At 50.1% G+C, this 23008-nt stretch overlaps 11 protein-coding genes across 11 annotated transcripts; 4 read left to right on the plus strand and 7 right to left on the minus strand.

The window, feature by feature from the left end:
- Positions 1–2112: 2112 nt before the first annotated feature.
- Positions 2113–3890, plus strand: N7508_005926 (putative oxalate decarboxylase; the record flags this gene model as incomplete). The annotated part of the gene is made up of 8 exons (XM_058463992.1): positions 2113–2401; positions 2470–2559; positions 2610–2625; positions 2677–2848; positions 2904–2971; positions 3025–3145; positions 3204–3708; positions 3757–3890. The coding sequence occupies 8 exons, from the start codon at positions 2113–2115 to the stop codon at positions 3888–3890; spliced, it is 1395 nt and encodes a 464-aa protein (XP_058320470.1).
- A 161-nt stretch (positions 3891–4051) lies between these two features.
- Positions 4052–4779, minus strand: N7508_005927 (uncharacterized protein; the record flags this gene model as incomplete). Its single annotated transcript, XM_058463993.1, has 2 exons — positions 4052–4222; positions 4279–4779. The coding sequence occupies 2 exons, from the start codon at positions 4777–4779 to the stop codon at positions 4052–4054; spliced, it is 672 nt and encodes a 223-aa protein (XP_058320471.1).
- A 505-nt stretch (positions 4780–5284) lies between these two features.
- N7508_005928 (uncharacterized protein) lies at positions 5285–6460 on the minus strand (the record flags this gene model as incomplete). Its single annotated transcript, XM_058463994.1, has 1 exon — positions 5285–6460. The coding sequence occupies one exon, from the start codon at positions 6458–6460 to the stop codon at positions 5285–5287; it is 1176 nt and encodes a 391-aa protein (XP_058320472.1).
- A 522-nt stretch (positions 6461–6982) lies between these two features.
- Positions 6983–8734, plus strand: N7508_005929 (uncharacterized protein; the record flags this gene model as incomplete). The annotated part of the gene is made up of 1 exon (XM_058463995.1): positions 6983–8734. One exon carries the CDS (start codon positions 6983–6985, stop codon positions 8732–8734), a length of 1752 nt encoding a protein of 583 aa, XP_058320473.1.
- A 271-nt stretch (positions 8735–9005) lies between these two features.
- On the minus strand, positions 9006–10341 carry N7508_005930 (F-box protein; the record flags this gene model as incomplete). Its single annotated transcript, XM_058463996.1, has 2 exons — positions 9006–9835; positions 9891–10341. 2 exons carry the CDS (start codon positions 10339–10341, stop codon positions 9006–9008), a joined length of 1281 nt encoding a protein of 426 aa, XP_058320474.1.
- Positions 10342–10917: 576 nt separating this feature from the next.
- On the minus strand, positions 10918–11349 carry N7508_005931 (hydrophobin family protein; the record flags this gene model as incomplete). The annotated part of the gene is made up of 3 exons (XM_058463997.1): positions 10918–10956; positions 11018–11082; positions 11136–11349. 3 exons carry the CDS (start codon positions 11347–11349, stop codon positions 10918–10920), a joined length of 318 nt encoding a protein of 105 aa, XP_058320475.1.
- A 1436-nt stretch (positions 11350–12785) lies between these two features.
- N7508_005932 (eukaryotic translation initiation factor 3 subunit D) lies at positions 12786–14620 on the plus strand (the record flags this gene model as incomplete). The annotated part of the gene is made up of 2 exons (XM_058463998.1): positions 12786–12990; positions 13059–14620. 2 exons carry the CDS (start codon positions 12786–12788, stop codon positions 14618–14620), a joined length of 1767 nt encoding a protein of 588 aa, XP_058320476.1.
- Positions 14621–15713: 1093 nt separating this feature from the next.
- Positions 15714–17048, minus strand: flbB (the record flags this gene model as incomplete). The annotated part of the gene is made up of 3 exons (XM_058463999.1): positions 15714–16176; positions 16233–16811; positions 16858–17048. 3 exons carry the CDS (start codon positions 17046–17048, stop codon positions 15714–15716), a joined length of 1233 nt encoding a protein of 410 aa, XP_058320477.1.
- A 201-nt stretch (positions 17049–17249) lies between these two features.
- Positions 17250–17609, minus strand: N7508_005934 (uncharacterized protein; the record flags this gene model as incomplete). Its single annotated transcript, XM_058464000.1, has 1 exon — positions 17250–17609. One exon carries the CDS (start codon positions 17607–17609, stop codon positions 17250–17252), a length of 360 nt encoding a protein of 119 aa, XP_058320478.1.
- Positions 17610–18063: 454 nt separating this feature from the next.
- On the plus strand, positions 18064–19350 carry N7508_005935 (uncharacterized protein; the record flags this gene model as incomplete). Its single annotated transcript, XM_058464001.1, has 1 exon — positions 18064–19350. The coding sequence occupies one exon, from the start codon at positions 18064–18066 to the stop codon at positions 19348–19350; it is 1287 nt and encodes a 428-aa protein (XP_058320479.1).
- Positions 19351–19759: 409 nt separating this feature from the next.
- Positions 19760–22472, minus strand: N7508_005936 (putative arsenite resistance protein Ars2; the record flags this gene model as incomplete). The annotated part of the gene is made up of 3 exons (XM_058464002.1): positions 19760–20305; positions 20355–22321; positions 22373–22472. The coding sequence occupies 3 exons, from the start codon at positions 22470–22472 to the stop codon at positions 19760–19762; spliced, it is 2613 nt and encodes an 870-aa protein (XP_058320480.1).
- Between the last annotated feature and the right edge of the window lie 536 nt (positions 22473–23008).

Genomic DNA, 23008 nt, shown 5'->3' on the forward strand with positions numbered 1-23008 from the left:
GATGAAGCTGGCCGACTGAGCGACAACCCTCTTGCTCTTAGGGGGCTCATCCGGATGTATCGGAAGTCCGTTTCTGAATTTGCCAGTGAAACTTCAACGCAAGGAGTGTTATGTGGTCTTGTAGGGCTGAATTGACCACGACCGACCGCCCTTGCACTTTAGGCCACAGACTGTATATCCCAGTCAATTGTTTCACATGGCTAAAGTGCAGAATCAGGAACAAGAAAGGAACCTAATAATCGTAGGGCTAGATTTGACTCACAAAGTTAAACTTTTTGACTCTCGCCTTACGGTAAGGGACCATAATGGGCTTTGGCCTTTCCTGTATCCTGTGTGTCGTTTTATGACTCGCATTCAAGGGCAGGACAAGTAACAATGGCTGTGATCAGGGATGAACTACTTGAACTTTGCTCTCCGTTATGTCGTTCTGTTCGAAAACGGTTCTTTAGCTTCCATTAATGTCAAGTAACGCTTCAAGCAAAGAAGCTTTAGTGACTAGGTGCTTTTTTCAAAGTCGTTCCGGGATGCTGCATATCGGTATTGTATTTCTTTCGAGTTGTCAACTCCCGGAGTCCGTAAAGCCAGGGGCACCATATCCCCATGCCATAACCAAGTACCGAGAACCGGCACCAAAGGGAGAAATCATCTCCGATATAGCCTCCTGATCAATTCCTTTCGGTTTCCCTTTGGGTCTAAGATGGCACTGGCTCGCTACCAAATCCATTTTTGGCTGCTACTAATTTTATCGCGCGGGGTTGCGGAGCTTCGGCACCACTACGTCCTACAAAAAACATGTTTTATGAATGATTCTAGTGGCACGTCCCTCCTTGCCTTATTCTCACTCATGTACACCCCTGCTTGATCCACTTTCCTCGCAAATAAGAGAATACAAACAGGCATCTAGGCCGCGAGATAATTTCTCGGCAGTCCAAGGATGCCCAACAGTGAACTTTTCCTTTGCTTTGCCACAGATTGAACCATCTCTAATTGTATATGTCTCTTACCTCGATGACTCGCATTTCTATTCTCATGCGGAGATCGAGTGGAGACTGGGGATCCACTACCCGTTGAGGACCGTTGAAGCCTGTGTCCACATGTTGCGGAATAGCCGAACGAGGGCCACTCTTGGCTCTGAAGTAGCTTGCATGGATTTCTTGGCTGCTAAAGCTTAGCCCGATCAAGGTTCATCCACAGCTATAGAAATGAATATACACCTCGTCCGTCTTCTTTGGTGATAGCCGTGGTCATCCGATTGGTAATGCCTGATCCATCGTCTGCGCAGCATAGACAATCCCATGACGTTCTAAATTGGGGTTGGGGCAAAATCAGGTGGATGCTACTTTTAGCTGCATGGACTGAGAGCCTTGCTCTTCCGGAGGCTTTCCTTGCTTGTACATGACAACGTGGATCTTGTTTTACTTTGATAAGTGACCCTCATTCAATGTTAATATTCGCACCTGGATTGGCTACTAGCAAGCTTGAGCCGTCTTTATTTGTCTAGCCTTCTTATGAAGTGGATTCTCCTGATTCAGGCGTATGATACCAACAAGGAAGTTTAGCATTCTTCGCCTCCGAGGTACATTCCGCACCTCGCTTTAGTTATTTGTGGGGCTTAAGACATGCAGCCAATACAAGGTACAATCTAATTATTCTCCGAATAAAGTGATCCACATTGCCTAGGTGGAATTGCCATCTGACACGGCAGATGATGGTGCTATAAGGCTCTCGGTGAGGGGTGAATGGGACAGAAGAGTTGTCTATCCCCGACTCATAATTTCTTCCGTGTTTATCCCTTTTCCCCTCTCCGTACTATACCCCTTTGCTAAAATGCAGCCAGTCAGCATCGGATTCTGAAGGACCGATATTCTGTACCTTACCTCGTTGGGGGTCGCCATGAGGGGGAAGCAATATCTCCACTATGAGAACATTGGAGAAGGCCTGTCGGATGAGAAGGAACATATGATGCAACTCGAGAAAAGACAAGGCTAGCTCTTATTGGTAGCCTGAAGTTTGGAGTAGATATAAAAGGCTGATGGTGCGCTGCAGCAGGTCGAAGTCATTCAGGTTGAACAGCTTTCTCAGTCTCAGTGTTGCCTTCAGCCTCTGCCCGCTATGAAAATGAAGATCCCTCTCCTTACAACACTACTACATGTGCTTCCCCTGGTACAGGCTGCCCCAGCCCGAAGGGATAGCGATTCTAATCCCGGCCTTCGAGGAAGCGAATCGCTCGTCGGATATTCGCCAACGGAACCCTCTGCTAGTAAATCAGCACCTGACATCACATATTCCCTGCTTTCCGGACAGACGGAGGACCCGAAAATTGGATCATATCTCGATTTTGAGAAAGTCGACAACCCCCAGCCAATCCGTGGTTCGACTGGCGGAGACGACCCGGGCCCGAGTACGTTTGCGTTGAGCTATTGATTTCGAGTCGAGATTTGAATGCTGACACGCGGTGGTTATTCGCAGGAAATTACAATTATGACCGCATCAACAGTGATAAGTTGGCACCTCCGGGGACCGATCATGGGCAGACAATCAATGCTCAATGGCCAATGGGTAAGTATACTTCCGTGACTGGCATATCTAAGGTGCTAACTTCGCAGCAGGACTAAGTCACAACAGGTAACTAATTGCTCTAGTTATGCGGGTTTCTCTATACTAATATCTCGCAAGGCTCGGAATCGAGGGCGCAGGATGGGCTCGCCAAGAAAACACCGTCGTGATGCCCGATGCCCAATTGATGGCAGGAGTCGATATGAGACTTGAGCCAGCTGCCTATCGTGAACTTCATTGGCATGTGGCATCGGAATGGTCTTTGGTGTTGAACGGGTCATGCAGAATCCAGGTATTGGATCAATCTTCAATCGGACTACTTCTTGGGCATTAATTGACCATTTCAGGCAATTAACGAGAACGGAGAGACGTTTATTGATGACTTGAATGCTGGTGATGTCTGGTTCTTCCCTCCGTGAGTATTCCGACGGCCATTTAACATTAACTTTGCTGATAATTTGGTGTCAGGGGCATTCCGCATTCCATTCAAGCACTCAATGATGGAGTAGAGTTCCTCCTCGTTTTCGATGACGGAGACTTTAGCGAGGACAACACCTTCCTTGCCACCGAAGTCTTCCTTCACACCCCGGTATGATCAGCACATTTTTAGCATTGCATTAAGATTGAAGTACTGATTTCTCGCACAGAAAGAGGTACTCGCCAAGAATCTTGGACTGACCACGTCGGCATTCGACAACGTCCCCGATGATGAACTTTACATTTTTAAGGGAACACCAGCACCTGCAGATATTGAAGAGCAAAATGTGACAACATCTGCCGGACCTGTGCCTCGCACCAAGAGCTACTCGTATCACTTCTCAGAGCAGGAAGCTCACAGCGTTGCTGGAGGGTCTGTGAAGATCGTCGACCCAATCAACTTCCCTATTGCTAGCAATTTCTCCGCTGCTATCGTCACCGTTCACCCAGGTGGCATGCGTGAGATTCACTGGCATCCGACTAGCGATGAGTGGACGTTCTTCATCTCCGGCCAAGGCCGAGCTACTCTCTTCACCGCCCCGAACGCCGCGACTACATTTGATTATAGAGCCGGAGATGTCGGATACTTCCCCAAGTCTAACAGTCACTATATTGAAAACACAGGAGATGAAGATTTGGTATTCGTGGAAGTGCTTCAGGCGCCCGAGTTTACTGGTATGTGTTCTTGTTGTGGTTGCGTGAAATCATACTGACAAGTCTTAGATATGGCCCTTGGTCAGTGGATTGCCTCCACACCAAAGCAGATCATTTCCGATACCCTGAATCTGAGCAATGACACGCTAAGCAAGCTCAAGAAAGAGAAACAATATGTTGTCGCTGGAAACACCAGTTCATAAATCTTTACATACATCGGTTATCTCAACACGCATCTTACATTGTCCTGTTGGAGCCGCATATAGTCACCCTTTGAATGCCTCAAATAGCGATATGCTACTAGACAGATATAAATCAACAAGATACTGGAGGGTTGCAAACAATTTGCTTCAATATTGCTGTACTACGCCTTATAAGGTGGCGGTAAATCATGACAATCATCGGAATCATCATCGCCGTCAATACTAACATCGGAATCGATAAAATAGGCAGAAGGATGATCAGCCAATCTATTAGCAGCCTTGGAGTCCAACTGAGGAACTGCAGGTATCCCAACAGGAGCAGGAACGGATCTCTAGAGAAAAGGATCAGCCAATATTCATATCCTAGATTGCCGATTCGTGTACTTACTCCAACCCCTGCAGCGTCCATCTTGATAGCAACTGGTTCATGATCCCCAATCCTACCAACAAGTACGCCTTTTTTCCAGAAACCGTATTTGAGAATCATTCCTCTGAAATCGGACCGGGAAACAACACATTCGATCACATCACAGTCTGTCAAGCTAGCCCTGTCAATGTGACTCTTCACAATTGTTGTGCCGGTAATGGTACAGCGTTTCAAATCACTTTGATCTATGATAACTGCCTTGCTCAGAGTTGACCGGTTTACCGAAATTCGACCTTTGAGGACACTATCCGCAATTTCGCTGCGCTTCAAAAGCGCCACATGTTCAAAGTTGGAGTTTTTGGCCGTGGAACGAGACGCGTATTCAACATTTGATAAAACTGAGTCATTCAAATCGCATCTCTTAACTGATGAATCACTGATGGTGCAACCTTTTAGACTGCAACGCATGACAGTATTGCCGTCGCCGCTGAGAGTGCTGCCACTAGCCTGTGATTCGTCCATGAATGTGAGTTTTATGGGTACTTCTTCTCCGCTGGTAGTGAAAGCGAAGAAATAATAGTGTTTTTGTGCTGTAACGGCTGCAAGGGTGGAATGAGAGGTGGGACAAACTTCAAGCTTATTTTGGAAAGGGAATGTGTTTTATAGAGATTTCTCGGAGGCGGGGCTGCTTATTTCTACGGAATGCTGCTGCCTATGCCGTCTTGATATCTACGAATCAATTCAAAGCCAAATTAATCCGACAAATATTTATGTTTTCATGATACTTACGGTAGGTTGTATAAGGAAAGCTAAGATTGACAAGAGCTGGTGAAATCCTGGAACCCGTTGTCCCACATTTGACTCTAGAGAATAGAGCAGGGACAAAAAGGATAATTAACATGTCTCAGCTTTCATCGACATGTAACATAAATACCGACAAATATGCGATATTAAGATAACGTACATAAAACATCCTCGGTGTCTATCCTTATTTAATTTACAAAAAAAAAAAAGGTTATAACAAGTCTTAGACCGAAGCCTTGATATACCCACAGTTTCCGTTGGAAAGCTGGGTACCGCTGTAAGAAGATTGGAGATTAGCTGTTCCATAGGTGGAAGAAGTCGAGCAAACGCTTGTTGCGATCTTGTAGCAGTACTTCACGGATCCACTCGACCAGTAATAAGACATGGCACAATTAGAAGCCTCAATGCAGCTAACGCAGCAGTCGTAGGGACTATCTGTATTGCCAACACTAAGGCTTTCACCGGGGACATGAGAGAAAGTGAGAGAAGAGATGTAGTATCCAGCGTAGGAGCCGAAGTCGGAAGAGAGAGGGCTACCGGCGATGTTATTGGTGGCACAGGCGGCATATGCAGCAGTAGTAGTCACACCAGCAAGGATAGTGGAGGTGGAAGTGACGGTATCCGTCTCAGCAACGGCGGTGCTTGTCTCGGTGATGGTAGAAGTGGTGCTGTAGCTCAAGGTGGTGGAGACATCTGAAGGGAGAACCACGGAGTTACTGGTGATAGTGTTGGTCACAGTAACAGTGGTGAAAGGGGTGGCCGCGGTGATAGTAGCAGGGGCTGCAGTGACGGTCGAGACTGTTGTCGTCTTGATGACTCTCTTCTCATGGCAGACAACCTTTTGGGGGTACTCGTAGTCATCAAGCCAGGGAGAGCACTGCTCCTCTTCCTCTTGTTCCAAGCTGCGCTTGTACACAGTAGGAGTAGCAATAGTGTCCGCAATAGGAGTGAAGCCTGCCGAGGTGGCAACAGTCGAGGTGACAGTGCTGGTAGAAGAGACGGTGGCGAAGACAGTCGCAGTGATAAGAGCAGGAGTCAGAGTAAGAGTTGCAGTGTCATACTCAGTCGAGGTAGTTGAAAACGTATCAGTAATTACATCAGCAGTGGAGAGGAGTGTCGTAGTTTCATAATCCGTGATGGTCTCGATTGAAACAGCGGGAGTCACAGTGAGGGTCTCCTGGGTAGTCGAGAAGACCACAACAGGCGAAGGATCATGATAAGTACGAGTGATGGTAGTAGTAGGAACTGCCTTCACCGAACTAGTACCAAGATGTGTCCGACAGTTGGCTGTATGCACATGGACTTGACTGCTGGCCACCTGGGAGCTGGCGGCGGAGCTGGTGGCCGAAACCTGACCAAGCAAAAGACCAGCAGCGAAAACGAAGCGACTGAAGGACATGTCGAATTAAAAGAGTGATGTTCACTATTTTGGGGGAGTTGGTCTCGCTCGGACTATATACTTCTCTTCCTTGTGCCAAGTGGAGCTTCCCGGCTATTTTCACCACAGGCAAATTCAAGACACAAACCACGTACGCCAAAGACCCATCGGGCGTTCAATAGTGCAGATAAAACCAGGAACCAGATCGTTTTCGTTGTTTATCGTCAATTTAGTCCTAGTATTGTGTCGGCGTTGTCCGTACGCGATAATCGGGAAACCGTAAGCGAGTAAGCGATCTATATACAGGAGCTGATGGCTTGGTTTAATTTTCATCTTAGCATCATTCATTTTTTTGTGGTGACTGGATCGTGTTTTCTCTTTTGCTCTTTGCAGCATTGTCATTCTTTTACAGTCACTCTTTCATGCCGTTTGGTCGCTATCAAGATGGGCAATTTACTACTTCGAGCATGGATCCTCGCCGCATTCCTTTTGCAATCGAGTCTTGCTTCTCCTTCCGAGTCGGCATCTGTAACTCCTAGCCCAATGGCTACTGTGACATCCAGTCATCATCATCGCCACCACCATTGGACTCATCCATCGAGACCCTTACCAAGCCGGAAGCCCTGCAGCGCTCGTGTTTCCTCGTCTGCTCCCTCCTCCAAGTCGACTGCCTCTTCATCAGTCATTCCATTCTCAAGTGTGTTTCTTTCCTCTGCGTCAGCTATCAGCTCGCCACCAAAGGCCTCTTCTACTCCTTACGTGAGGCCATCTCCCAGCCATTCGCCGCATTGGACCTATAGCTCCAGACCTCTGCCCCATCGCAGCCCGTGCTCTTCTTCTTCTGGGGCCATCTCTACTTCTTCAAGTCTTGTTTCAATTCCTGTTCCCAAGGCCTCCACTACCCCTGTTGTGGTCATTCCCTCTGGAGTACCGCACTCCAGCGGGGTGTCTGTTACCGAGCAGGTCTCTTCCTCGCACGTTTCTTCACAGATCAGCCTCTCTGGACCTTCATCTACTCCTACCGCAATTGTCGTTCCTGTGTCCAAGCCCGGACAATCTATATCTCAATCGAGCTCATCTCTTGGGGGTACTACTGCATCTGAATCTGCTACAGTGCAATTGACTACATCGACTGTTCTCTCTACTCGCACAGCCACCATCACCGCATGCCCCTCCACAGTTGTCAACTGCCCTGCCAGCTCAAAGACAACCTTTATTACCACAGAGACAGTCGTTCTGTCTACCACAATCTGCCCTGTCGCCGAAGGTAGCAGTGCTACTCAGACCGTGCCCTCCCTTCCAACTGCTACTGGAAGCATGGGGAACTCTGGCTCGGCGCACAATGGCTCGGAATTGACCACGTCCACAATCTACAGTACTCGCACTGCCACTATCACTGCATGCCCCTCGTCGGTCACCAACTGCCCCTTGAGATCGAAGACAGCCTACCTGACCACCGAGACTCTGATCGTTTCCACTACTGTCTGCCCTGTGACCGATGCCACTGCCACTGCTGGTGCCGTCGCAACTCAGGATGTCACCTTGCCAGCTGTGACACAGATTGCTGGAGGCAATGATAACGGCGGTTCCCAGATGACTACTTCCACCATCTATGCCACCCGTACAGTTACCATCCTTGCCTGCCCTAAATCAGTTACCGACTGCCCTTTGAGATCTAAGACCACCTCCGTAGCTGTTCAGACCGTGGCTGTCGCAACTACTGTCTACCCTGTTTCCCCAGTGTACACAACAATCAATGCTGAAGGCGCTGGTACTGTTGGTGCTACTGTCACTGTTGCAACCGCCCAAGCTACCCAAACAGGTGCTTCCATCCAGGATATTACCACCGGATCTGAATCTGGCTCTACTGGCATGACAAAGTCTGTGGGTACAAGCTCTGGTGAGAGCTCAAACTCAGATGCTACCTATACCACCTTCCTCGCCGTGGAGTCCTGCTCCGATGATGGTACATGCACAGGGTACGTCAATACCATTGTGATGACCCAGACTGGTATAGCCCAAACTACCGGAACCACCACCGCCTATGTTCCTCACTTTACTGCTGGGGCTTCAAACAACTGGACTGCTCCTGCCTCCGGTTCTGCCTCTGGCTCTGCCTCTTCGACTCCTGCGTGGGTCCAGAGCACTTCCCCCAGTGGAATGACCACAGCCGTTGCTTCCATCACCAGCAGCGCTGTGAATGCCGTGTACACTGGTGCCGCTTCATTAAGCCAATTTTCGATGATCCAGGTCGCTGCTACTTTGACTGTGATGATGGTGGCGATGCTTGGCTAAGGGATGATGAGCCGCTTTTAATGTTGATATTAATTTTCACTTCTATATATGCCTTTTTGTTATGTCCAATTAAGGACACCTTGAAAGAGATAGATATTTATGTGCAGGTAGCTAGACACAATTTTATCAATCATACGCATCTTTACTATTTACTATTTTTTCATTTTTAGACAGTGAGGCTAGAATTTATCCATCTCATTTATTGCGACTAGTACAACAACGGCTTTTGTGAGTGTCATGTAGAGAAAGCCATAACTCTGACTCCATTTCTCTAACTCATTAGTGCCGTTCCTATTTGGTGATACGTCCAGCATTCGCACGGCCAGGCCTCATTCTCGAGCATTGGAGATGGATCATAACAGCGATCAACAATGAGCTGAATACCACATTCTCGAAATTGGTCGATGTCATAGTTCCAGGCATGACCCTTCGTAGTCTCCCAGTTATCAAATTCGTCAGGATGGTAGTATGTCTCATACTTGATAGTACGCAGATTTGGGGGCTGCCCATTCTTCAGCATTCCAATCAAAACATCTGTCCGAAGACCTTCTCTTTCGTAGTCCTTGATCACAAGATTTTCCAAAGTTGTGGGAAGGCGTCTCCCAGACGAGCTGATGTCTGTGTGCAGTGCTTGAGGTTTAAATATACTTGCGGGGACTATCAGGTGTTTCAAATTCGCCAAACTGGTGAAATCCGAGTGAGATTCCGCTTCGGAGACATCGAGGTCGAGATACTCTAGAGTATCTGAAGTGTTTGTTGCCAAAGCTCGTATATAAGCTTCTGTGAATCGATGTTGGTAGAGCCCATACGGCCAGGGAAAATCTGGATCTGAGCCCTTCAAAGTGAATCTTTTGAGGCCGCCAAAGAATGTGAGAATCTCTTTGAGCATATCCGATGATACATCGCAGTTCAGTAGGATTAGCTCTTTGAGACCGGTTTTCTGCGGGGGTACCCTTCTGTCAAATACTCCGGGATGTAAGCGTTTCACTTTTGCTCCTTGGATGCAAAGTTTCTCGAGATTTTCCATGAAGAATACGATTTCGTTGGGACCTAGGGGCCACCAGTCTTTATCTTTGCCTTTGAATGCTGCTCCGAGATATACTGAGCCTGATCAGTAAACTCACTTACAATCACTAGTAGGTATACTAAGACTAACAAGAGCGTAACTTGTGTCCAGCAGAACTGACTCTTATTTCACCAATTTCGGTTCTTGGGACAAACATGCCGATGAGTCGGTTGCTTTGTTCCTCTAGAACACCCTTCAAAGGCACGCTTCGTATGCTCAAGCTTTCCAGATTTCTGAGCTCATACAAAGTGTCCAGAAGTGATTCGTGGACTTTGTCCATCACGTCATCGTGGTAATGGACCTGTAGCTCCCGCACAAGGGAAGATAGCGTGGACGTACTCTGCACAGTTTTTGCAAACTTTTCGCCGCAGCTCAAGTTTCGCAAGCATATTGATGAATACAAAATTGGATTGATTATGGTGTGAAATCTGTGACATGTCTGTGCAAGGGCTCGAAGGGATCCTGGCAGTCGTCGAATATTGTTGAATATGAATTCCAGTAGCTCCGTGGGGAGAGACTGAAAGACGGAATTGATGGTCATTATGAACGATCAGGTTGAGACTTGTGTTTGGAGGAATTCTCGTCTACACGAGGTCAGCAAGATCGCCCAATTGGAAAGCTGACAACAGACAAGACAACGTGGGGTAGCTGTGGACTGGGCTAGTGCAGGGGCCAATCATATCAATAAGTTGACGAGCATTGATACATGTAAGTTATATCTTGACGTTAATAGCTCATAATTGATGGATTGAGGGAAGAAAGGATGATGGATCTCTTTAGCAAGAGTCGCAGACTAAAAGGTCATATGGACTAGGGCAAACACACAAGAAGGCCTGATCTCTGAGGCAAACATGTCATTCCACCTTCCTACACCCAGCACGAGAATCCCATCTTGGATGTTAGTATCAACTAGTATAAATGTGATAATCACGACTACACGCATAACAGTGACCGCTAAGCTTTGGTCAAATTTCACATAGCAATATTTGACAGACAACTGCACAGTATTATATTTCTCTTAGAATCACAGAGAAAGGGCTATCGACCGAAAAAGAATGTACATCTCCACCAGATAAGGTGTCAAGTGTTGTGATAATCTAGTCCTTGAATAGATCGATTACTCGAGATCAGCACATCCGAGAGCGACAGTGCCACCCTATAAATATATTAGTGCTGCTCCAATGAAAGGTCTCGTTCAATTGGTGGCCATCACTTACCAAGAGGTTGGCCTCACTGCAGCACTGGGGAGGGGTGTCACACTTAGCAGCCTCGTAGGCGTGGCCTGTCATAGGTTAGATTGATTGAGAGTCGAACGAGGTATCAAAGGAAGCTTACATGCGAGACCAATAGATCCGACAATCTCGGCGGCATTGACACCAAGCTCCTCAAGGATGGGGTCGACAGTCTGGTCAAGAGGGGTGGTGAGGGTGCCACAACAGAGGATAGGCTTGATACACTCGGAGCGCTGCATTAAACCACCAGCCTGGGGCATGGCGGAGACCATGCCAGCACCGACGAGGGAGATGACAGAGAGGACGGAGAATTGCATCTTGGTGGATTGGTTGGTTGGTTTTTTGGAGAAGAGAGATGTTGTTCTTGAGAAGGATTGAGAGCTGTAGTTGTGAATGATGTTCAATTCTACGGAATGTCGTAATCCTTATATAGATTTTCCAGTGGTATACCTAGGGCACCAAATTTGTTTCCGAGATTCTCCTATTTCGCAAAATTGAGTACCATCATCGTCCTTGGACCATCCGGTTGTGAGCTATAGAGAATGGACTCTCCGGGTCATCAGCTTGGAGGATCTGCAAAACTCTAGATAGCAGTTCATGGCCATTGAGGAAAACTAAGAGGGTAAGATCACGAACCGAGGTCCAAGACTGCAGGAACAGAGACACCGGTTTCCGAGTGGTAGACCGGATCCATAGATTGAGCTCACAATGTATAAGATTCCGCGAGAGCTACGCGAAGGTCTTGGCTGTCGATCATTCTTGGCTGTGTAATTGCCATTGAACTGCTGATTTCACTGGTTCCAAGGTCATGTAGGTGCAAAATAGCCTGCGGGTCGCCGGTTCTTCCTCATCTGTTCTCCGGGAACCCTTATCAGTGGATCCGAATGTCGAGATGATCTGCGTCGGATCAAAGTCACGATGTCGATCCGACGTAAGGTACGGAGGAACAGTGCACGATGCGACCTATTATAATCAAAGTCAATTGATAATAGAACAGGCAAATATGAACTGTCATGGCATGGACCATGTCGTGTGCACAATTTGTCATGGCGCGTATTGCGGTTGGTACCGAAGTCGAAAGCACCGAAAAAAGGAGCCGGAGATAAGCTTGAAGTCTTTGATTGAACACCGACGAGAGTGTTGGAAGTCCCACAAACTTGGTAACATTCGATCTGCCGTAGTCAATCGCGATGGCTGTGCTCTGTACCGTCCTCCGTAGTCCTAATTCCGTGCAAGCGAGGCTCCGTATTCTTGGCCTGATCTTGGCTTCACTTCGTTGTCGTCATGGAGATAAGTGCAGCAGTTATGTGAACACATTGCAGATATCAGCCGTCTTCCTTCTGTCCATATTTTGAGTCGATCATGTCTTGGATAAACCTTGGGATCAATAATTGTCAATAATCATCAATCCCATGTACCGAGCAATGTGGCCGGTGAGAAGACAAGGGGGGAAGCAAGCCCAGACGTGATGAAGGATCACTCATGGATCAGTATCCCAATATCTGGCAGCCTCTGGATGAAGACATAAACAATATCACTTGCTCGCCAGCGAGATGAACACGAAGTCAAAGACGACGGCTCTGTATGGCAATATGTGGCGGTGCTGTGGCGCTCGTTGTTCTCACCGCCACAGCCTCGCGACACAAAAAACTTCCCTCAATTATCTCCACATTGGCAGTTCGACCAACCAACCCTTCTAACTTTTTGGTTTTTTGAGTATTTGCCCAGCGCATAATACTCTATCATAATCAAAATGGCTCCCATCTCTATCGCCGACTTGGTGGCCGCCCTCCCTGCGGAGGATTGCTGGGGCCCCTCCACCGGCGCCGACAACATGCTGTCTGGCGTCCCTTACGCTCCTTTCTCCAAGGGCGACAAGCTCGGCCGTATGGCTGACTGGACTGCCGAGTCCAAGGACCGTCAGAACCAGCGTCCTCAGTACAACCGCGGTTTCAGAGGTATGTTCTTTGACGGCTTTTTATCTGCCCCTCTACCATTGTTGAATATCAATTAACTCATCGAGTAGACCAGCAAACCTACGGTGCCGGTGCCAGCAACCTGTTCAGCGTTGCTACCGCCGAGGACGAGTCTTCCTTCTCCGTCGTTGACAACACTCGCACTCAGAAGCGCACTTTCGGTCGTGGCGGTGGGACTGTTTTCCGCGGCCGTGGTGGCCAGCGTGGTGCTATGAACCAGCGCGGTGGACGCGGTGGTTTCCAGCGTGTCGGTGCCGCTGGCCGTGGTGGCCAGCAGGGTGGTTACTACGACCAGCGCGGCGGTCGTGGTGGCCGTGGTGGCCGTCGTTTCGGCTGGAGAGACTACGACAAGCCCCAGCGCATCCGTGAGCCCTCCGTCAACATCCGTCCCGACTGGACCATGCTCGAGGAGGTCGACTTCAGCCGTCTCTCCAAGCTGAACCTCGATGCCCCCGAAGGCGAGGACCTCGACTCTTACGGTTTCCTCCACTACTACGACAAGTCCTACGACAGAGCCCCTGTTAAGAACGCCGAGCGCAGAATCCAGGCCCTCGACCGTGCCGCCTACAATGTCACCACCTCCCAGGATCCCATCATCAACGAGCTGGCCGAGAAGAACGCCGCTACTGTCTTCGCTACTTCCGATATCCTCTCCATGCTGATGTGCGCCACCCGCAGCGTCTATTCCTGGGACATCGTCATTGTCCACCAGGGCGACAAGATCTACTTCGACAAGCGCGACGGCGCCTCCTTCGACCTCGTCAGCGTCAACGAGAACGCCGTCGACGCCCCTCTCGAGGCCGCCGAGGCCGCCGGAAAGCAGGAGCAGATCAACACCCCCTCCGCTCTCGCCATGGAAGCCACCATCATCAACCACAACTTCGCCCTGCAGACTCTCACCGAGTCCGAGTCCCAGAAGGTCTCCTTCGCCAAGCCCAACCCCTTCTACGACGAGGCCGAGGAAACCGAGCCCCTCGCCTCCAAGGGTTACAAGTACCGCCGCTTCGACATCTCCCTGGAGCGCGACGAGGAGCCCGTCTCCATGGTCGTCCGTACCGAAGTCGACGCCGTCATGAAGGGCGGCCCCACCGGCACAGAGGACCAGCAGCTGACCATCAAGGCCCTGAACGAGTTCGACCCCAAGGCCCAGGGTTCTGGCGGTGCCTTGGACTGGCGCAGCAAGCTGGTCTCGCAGCGCGGTGCCGTCCTCGCCACCGAGATGAAGAACAACTCCTCCAAGCTCGCCCGCTGGACCACCCAGGCTATCCTGGCCAAGGCCGACGGCATGAAGCTTGGTTTCGTTTCCCGTGTCAACCCCCGCTCCGCCGCTTCCCACGTTGTCTTGGGTGTTGTCGGCTACAAGCCTAAGGAGTTCGCTACTCAGATGAACTTGAACCTCGGCAACGGTTGGGGTATCGTCCGTACTATCGTTGACCGCATCCGTGCGCTCGACGCTGATGAGCCCGCTGATAAGGTTAAGAAGTACGTTCTGATCAAGGACCCTAACAAGTCTGTTCTGCGTCTTTACAGCGTGCCCGCTACTACCTTTGAGGAGGAGGATGAGCTTGAGGCTGAGGTTGAGAAGTCGGATGAGAAGTCTGATGATGAGTAAACCTTTGGATGACTTATGTTGTTGAATGTGCATACGTACTCTACCTAAAATTTGATTCATATCTGCTTCACTATTTATATGTTGCATCTACATCGTTAGAATGAAAACTAATCACTTTGATACATTTCATCCTAGTAGACCACCATTACCAACACCACTAAAGTTATATAATTCCAACAGTATACAGACAACTTTTTCTCTGCTGCACACAGACCGAATTGATACGAGGTAGAAAAGCCAAAAGCCAATATAGTATAACAGCATGCAGTGCAGTTGCATTTCGCACAACAGGTTAGAGTCCTTCGATGCCACTTGATGGCATTGCAAACAGATTGATGACCCCTATTGATAACCATCTATGCAGTAAACTCGGGTTCCACAATTCAGCTGTACTCCGTACTCTCTGTACTGCACTCCGTGCGACAGTTAACGTGAACCCCTGCTTCCAATCTCCTCGAACCGTTCGTTTAATTAGTTGTTCCTCGTTAATGTTATGCATGTTACAGGGGGTTGATACAGCCACGGACGCCAAGGGATGAGAGCTTGGTATTGGGTTGGTGGCTTGATTTACTCAATACTTTGGGGGCGTTGGGATTGTATAGATGTATATACATAGTAGGTAGTTATGGTAATTCCGCCGGTGGATGTAAGAGCTGGATGTATAGGGGAGATATCCAAATAGTATCGAGTATCATTGGTAGCCACCAGGGTGACTAATTGACGGAACAGATCAAATGAGTAAGAAAGACAAGTATGGGGAATGAAACATCAAAAAGGTAGACACTTGAGAGTCGAGGTATACAATCACCTATGGTAATTTCATTTTATATACAACCCGCTCAATGAGTGGGTGTCGGAGAGAAGAATAGGAAAGAGGAATGGGGGGCAAAAAAGAAAGAGAAATAGAAATAGAATGTAAAGGGAAGAAGATAATTCAGACAGTTCACAATAACGATAACAATCACAGCCCAGTGAAGTCAAGTCAAGTCACGTTGAAACCGGACCAAACTGCAAACAAAGCTCCAAAACACTCCAGAAAGGAAAATTCACAATTTTCAGACATAATATCATAATCGTTTTCGTTTATCAACGCTTAGCCATACATCGAATCATCGGCTGTGCCGGACATGCCGAGATCGACCTTTGTGCCGAGCACACTGCTCAGACAATCGATCAACTCAAAGTCCTCGACAACAGCGCCAAAGCCGTAGCAGCGGACTTTAGTGTTGAGGGTATCAATGATGATCTTGACGTCTTCGCGCCGGAGGGTAGTGTACAACTCGTGGTTCTTGAGACACTGCAGAGCCATGATGGGTGTAATTTGGCCTTCGGTGACGAGCTGGCGACTGAGGTTGAGGAGCGTGCTTAGGTTTGCATGCGGGAGGTCGGGGGCTTTGTGTGGGTATGGTTGTTCTGGTGTTGTCTTGGCGATGTAACTGGGTGGTGGGCACGTTGCCATCAGGGCGTGGCCTGAGAAAGGCATATCCTCGTCATCGGCTTCGGTTACTGAGCGGCGGCAGAGGTAGTCCGTATGTTCGCGGCAGGGGCCTTCCAGACTGTGGTGGGGTAGTTAGTTAGTTTCTTTGTTTGGTGGGCTGGACTGAGGACTTACGTTAGGATAAAGTCAACTTGTAATTGCGGGTCACTTTCAAAGACACCGCTGATACGAGGCATGGGGGCAGGCTGCATGGAATCGACTGGTCCACCTGAAGATTTATCCATGCCCATGGGAAGATCGCCTGGACTGGACTGGTACACTTGCTGTTGAGGCACATATCCAATTGGAGGCGAGATGTCGGAGCGGGAGCGATCGCCAGTGTTGTGAAGCGGGCTCATGCCAGAAGATGATATCGTGGTGGCAGGCGTGGTATTGTGGTTGCTGACCGAGTGAGTGAAGCCTGCTGTCTGCGATGCGGATGCAGTGCTGCTGCCACCGACAGGGCTAGATTGGTAACCGACCATCGGGGGACGCTCCGCTCGGCGACGCTCCAGATCAGCTTCGTATTGGATTCCGTGTGCTGCCAGGATCTCTCTCAATATCTCGTTCTCTTCCCGAATTGCATGAGTGATCTCCCGTTGCTGCTGGGCTGTGAGATTTGCCTCGGCGATTTCGGTGGTGTATGCCTCCTTCAACCGCAACACTTCCGTCTCCAAGTTCCGCATGTATTGCTCCTTTCGTTCACGGTGCGTCCTGTAGAAATCAGTCCTGACCTGTGGAACGAATTCGGGGGATGTACCTCTGAGCTTGGCGGTTCAGCTCCTGTCGCCTGGTCAATGCAGGCTTGCTATCCGGCTTGGGTCCACGACGTTTGGGCATTTGTCCATCTAAAAGGTTGAGCGGGGTCCGATGCGAAACAGAGGGAGACTGCTCACCTCGGGTTGTTTTCTTCGGTGCCTGTTGTTGTCCTCCTCCTCCTCCACCGAACATCTTGAACAACTCCGTACCGAAACCTTTAGATGATGGGGTAGACGGCTCCTCTGCGATGAACTGCACCGTGCACTCCGGGGCCAAGGGCCGGGCCGGAGATGCATCGGCGCGAAAGAGTCAGTACAAGATCTCAAATCGAGGAAATCGAGTGAATTGGGGGTCGAAGGCTCGGGCCAGCGGTCGGAAAGCCACGATCCAAACTCAATAGCTTCGGTGGCGACACTCGGGGATCCCCGTTGGGCTCAACTCCGGGGTTCCGAGCTCCGCCAGAGTCACCAACCAGCGCCAGAATCGAGGACTCTGGGGGCAATTGAGACAGTCTACTCCGCTGTGATCGAGCAGAGCTGTGACCAAGCGTTCTCCGATCGCAAAAAAACGGGCCTGTTCAAGAATATCCAGACCACGCCAGCTCGCCAGATGGATATCGCTTGGAGATCGGAAAGCAGATTGGAACGCAAGATCGGCCGATCGAATAGGAGAGATCTCGACCAGAGACCAGTACGGAAAATTGCACTCACCATACTGCATGGAGTGGTCCATCGGGTAGACCCCACCGGCCATGATGAAGGGATAGGCAAGGAGAATGTGTCAGTGAGATTAAAGCGAGAACAAAATATGAAGGAGAAAGTTGGGGAGGTGAGGAAGAGAAGTGGGAAGTGGATGTGATAAGTAGGTATATTGATCTTCAATTATAAACGAATTATGCAGAGGCGTTTCGATCTATCTCCACTCGACTCTGTCCACTCTCTGCTTAAGTAGTTAAGTCACTTTTCATAATTTCCTCTCAACTGCAGGCTCGGGGCTAGGAGTTACCTGGGCGGTACTTACTCTGCCGTCTGATCACCGAGCCCGGGCAAGTAATTGCAAAGTATCTGGTACAACCTTGTGATGAGTCCAAAGGCTCCTCCAATCATCCCGACTTCCTCCCAATAGTTCTGGGGAAACGGAGCATTCTTTGGGTTGACAAATACTCTGCCAACTTGCAGAGACCGACAGCCTCTGCTTCCCATGTCCAATGGATGAAATTCTCGTTCATGTTACAGCCCCCAGTTCCGTGCGAGACGACGCACGCTACCGGGCCCAAGTGGCCGCCATTCTCAACTTCCAAAGTGCGCGCCACCCAATCTCAGGCACTGCACATAGCCATACCGACCCCGGGGATCATCACTCGCATCAAGTATCCGCCGTGGGATCCCCTTTCTCCCAACACGAGGCCTCCCCATTGCGGGAGGCGTCCCGACCCGCATGGGAGACATTCCCAGATCGTCTGGACTCTGAGGCCAATGATCTACAAAACCCGGACGATCACATAGACCTCGACTCCCTGGAGAGTCTCGTCAGTGTGATTCCAGATTCTCAGGAGATCGTCGCCCCAGCTCCAGATCCAGTTCCAGATCCCGAACCAGTTGGCTCGGGCCCGGCTTTTGCAGTGTGCTACCCACCCTCCAAAAGGCGTTGCATACAGCCACAGTCCCTAAAGACGCTTGCCCACTCTCCTGCAGCTGAATCTGATATCACACGTCCGGCCTCTGCAACGGACCAGCCCGATGTTGATATCCACCCTATCCACCCTGTGCAACATGTTATAGGGGATGCTCTTAATCCCATTTGTATATCGAGTTCCATTGAGTCGATAGGCGAGAGTACAGACTCTTCTCTACCGACTCCTGTGCCAAATCCTGAACCCCTGGCTCTTGCATCTACTGCAACTGCCCCTGCTCCTTCCACTACTGCTCCCACCTTCCCTCTCCCTCCTGTCCTCAATCTCACATTTCCTCTAGAAATACACGCCCCTCAACCTCCAATCTCAACAGCCCCCTTCACAACCCATATAACATCCACTCTATCCATGCTCAAAGACCGACTCAGACCGGAGCGTACCTATAAACCAACTCACCAAACAAGGGATTTAGATCCCCTGGAACGGGGATATTGGTTTATAAAGTTTAACATTGGATCGAACGAAAAAAAGGGGGATCAAAGCTGGTCTACATCCTCCTTCCAAACATTCTGGGCCTTCCTCAAGGACTTCATCGCAAAGGATGGTCGAGCGGGCTGGGGTGTATGGTGTATTCTTGAACGATCTCCTCTCTCCAGTGAAGTTGGTTCGACGAGCCCATCGAAGTCCACTTTGACAGAGACTATAGACGTCTCTGTTTCTGTTTCACTGAAGGTATATGCATGGGGCGAAATCGCCATGCATATTTACCTGCTTCTATTCCTTGCTAGTGAGCGACGTATTCGAGGGATGGGGGTTCAGTGGAGGGATGCTGGGGAGACGGCTGTTATTCAGATGCCGTAGATTGAGATCAGGTGTTATGTACAGTTATAATGAATTTAAGCTTGATTGGCGTCTTGGAGAGGTTGCTACTAGGGACTTGTATAAAATATGCCCACTGTTTTGGAGTTCATGATATCTGGATCTTCAATTTCTGATTTTTGAAAATAGGGATATTGTACATGCTGAAGATAGAAAAAAGCCCGACGGGTAAAAGTGATAAACAACAGGAAAGAAATGGGAAAAGCAAATCTCACGGATCGAGGAAGCAGTGGAAATCAGTAAATAAGCAAGTCGGGACCATCGCCCTCCAGACATCCTGCCGATGCGCCGTATCGCCTGAAGGATTGAAAAGGAAAACTAGGAATAAGAAAGAGAGGTTAAACAACAGAAGAGAATGGATAATATCGGAAGTGGTAGATGTCATGCTGAACTAATAGTTCAACTCGCCGCTGCCGGAGGCATCGACGGCATCAAGGTCCTCGTAGCTCTTCAAGCTGCGGCCTTGAACGGCTTCACGGGGTGGCATGGTTCCGCCGTTCGAGCCCATGGAGTCTGGGAACGGGTTCGGTGGGACCATGTTGGCGGCCGGATGGCCAGCTGGAACTGCCGGGCGACCACCGTACATGCCGGGCATGCCGCGAGGAGGGCTCAATCTGCCGTTGCCGTTGAATCGGCGACGGTCGTAAGGACCGGGGCGGTTGTGGCGGTTTTGGCCACGGCGCATAACGCCGGGCTGATGCAGACCGTGACCGTCGTGGCCCATTGCATTGCCGTTCCAACCAGTCATCACGGGCATTCCGCCTGCGGGGAAGTTGGCCATGTTGTTGGGCATGAATGGCATGCCGGAAAGGCTGAAGCCACGAGGTGTGCCGGCTTGGCTGTGGCCTGGAAGGGGGAAGTGACCGTTGCTGTTGGCATCCGACCGAGATGGGGCGATGCGTGAGGGGTCAAGGACGTAAGAGTTTACAAGGGCGAGCTGATAGAGTTAGTATGAAAGATGTCATGGACATGCTGTGAGTACTTACATCGTTCTTGAGGCCTTCGAACCATTCGGCGTGACGCTTCTCAATGTGTTTGCGCCAGAACTCTTGAGCTTTGAAAAGCTTGGTGCATTCAGGTGCCTTGCAGCGGAACTTCGAGTCATCCTCCTGCTTCATGTACTTCAGAAGTTCATCCTCAAGAGCATCTTCCACGGGTTTGCCACCCAGCTTGGCCAGATCAGCGTTCTCGGGTTCCAAGATCTGCAACAACTTGTCCTCAAAAGTCTTGACCCAGTTGAAGGCACGTTGCAACTGTTGTTCCGACTTGGAACCGTGTCGCTGAGATCGCTTATCCAGGATCGGAGAAGAAGGGTCTTCGCCTTCCTCGCTGGGTTCCTTCTTCTTGACAGGGAATGGCAGGCCAAGAGCGCTTGCTCGGGCAACTTCTCTAGCCTGGCTAGAAAGACCAGTACGTGGGCGACGAAGATGTCCTCCAGGGCACTTGCGGCCAAGCTCGTGAACCGAATCACTTTCGAAAACACAGAAGAAGCAGAAGTTGTAGACGCGGCGGAGGTACTCGACAAGCAAGTCCAAGGTCTTTTTCTTTGCTGTCAAGTCCTCGTCGTCAACCTCTTCCTCCACAGGGGGTTCCTTCTCCTCGCCTTCTTCGACCTCTTCTGGGTCCGAGTGCTTCACGCTAACTGGTCCAGTGGCAGGAGCCTGGAGCTCACCCTTGCCACGCAGGTTCTCGACATATTCTTCAACCTTGTTGAGCCCATCTGCGTTGCCCATTTCAGTGTCCAACTTGGAAACCAAACGTTTGGCCAATTCAAGGTCACGGTCAACTCGCTCGGGTGCGGAGAACAAATCCCACAGAGCTTTCTTGCGGGGTTGCACCGCGGGAACATGGATACCAACATGGCAGACGAAGTCGCCGTGAACAGCATCGTGAATCGTCTTGTCATTGACGGCCTCGAGAGCTCTCTCGGCAACTGTGCCAGTGGCTCCGTTGGCGCCTACATCCTGATCCATATCCTCGCGCTCCTCATCACGTCCATCTCCTCGCTCCACAACTGTTGTGTTTGCAGAAGGGTGTAACATGATCCATCCCATACGATGGAATTTCTTGGAGGGGTTTGGATCGCTCAGGCTGAGACCCTTAAAGCCTCCATCCTCTTCCCCGAGGTGCTCCTTGCAGAACTCTTCGATCTTAGTACGACTAACGTTCGGTGCAAGTGTCTTGATAAGAAGGGCAGGCTGAGAGAGAGCTTCGTCACGAAGCTCTCCACCACGGACTGGAAGCAGATCCAGAACGCCCATGTTCTCCGTGGGAGCAGTAGTCTCGCCTTCCTCTTTCTCAGCCACACCCCCGGCGCCGTCGCTGTCACTCTTGTAAAGACCCTCAAGTGTGAAGTCTAGGAAAACATCGTTCTCCAGATCCTGCTCCCATTGCTCATATGCAGTCCGGCGGAGAGGGAAGAGGCGAGCACGAAGGGCATCACGTATCTCAGGAACATAGCGCTCTTTGAACCATTCCTCGTTGCGGTGCTGCTGAACAAACAACCTGGCCAATCGGACCTGCAGATCAACCTTGTATGCATCATAAGCCTCCTGGATTTGTGCACGTTCCTTCTCGCGATCCTCGCGTGCTTCGCGCTCTCCTCGAACTCGACGTCCACCATTGTGGACACGCTCTCGTTCATCGTTCACGTTTTGCTCGGCTCTCCACCATTCAGCAAACCAGTTGAATCCCACTTGAAAATCCAAGCTAAGAGGGTTGGGCATCGGGTTCGTCGGAAGGGGGCGCTTGCCGCCATCTTGTCCAGGAACATAACGGTCAATGTTTGCGGCCATTGGGGAAGGAGGGCGTCGGCGATCTTCGCGCTCGCGGGCAGCATTTTCACGGGAGCCATTGTAGAAGTCCTCGCGGTGAGAACGGCGTTCAGAGGGCTCATAGCGGTCAATCACAGGAGAGCGGGAGCGCTGACGGGGGCGTCGACGATCCTGGGATGCTGCTTCATTGTTAAACTTCACATGTCTCCCAGAAATGCGCATATACTTACCGGGAGAACGACGTCTGTAGGAGTCCCCAGGGGTACGTCCCGGAAAGGAGTCACCCTCGCGGCTTCTGCCGGGGGACGTGAAACCATCGTAGGAATCCATCGTTCCGAAACTTCCGATGTTATCGTCCACAGTACGCGCCCTGGCCACAGGTATTGGTCCAAGACTGACTCCGGATGGATAGGCAGGCGCGGAGCGGTCTCAAATGATCGATCCGAAAGTTGGAAGGGAGGAGCCGCACAATAAGCTAAGATTCGGTATCGTCAACGTTAGACCAAGCAACTTCACACGAGATAGCGGTGGCGGCTAGAAAGTTCAAGGATAACAGAGGCATTGTGTTCGGGAAATAGAAGAAAGAAGGTCACACTGCTGTCGGACTGACTGTCCCAGGGAAGGTAACGTTGGGGACATCGTGCAGCAGGTGTATGGGGTTTCAAAGAGAGAAATTGAAGGAGCTCGCAAGAGCCATATCAAGCAGTCAAAGATGCATAGAAGAGCCAACAAGCGCGGCAAGAAAGGGGATCAAGCAGGGATGGAAAAGAGACTGGGGAAGAAAGCCAAATCGAAAGAGAAGAGGGCCACCTACAAGAAGCCAGCGAAACGTGATTGATGAGAGAAGAAGAAGCCGAGGAGGTGAA

Source organism: Penicillium antarcticum (genome assembly GCF_028974205.1).
Source record: "Penicillium antarcticum strain IBT 31339 chromosome Unknown utg000005l_segment0_segment0, whole genome shotgun sequence".
In the NCBI taxonomy this organism is placed as follows: domain Eukaryota; kingdom Fungi; phylum Ascomycota; class Eurotiomycetes; order Eurotiales; family Aspergillaceae; genus Penicillium; species Penicillium antarcticum.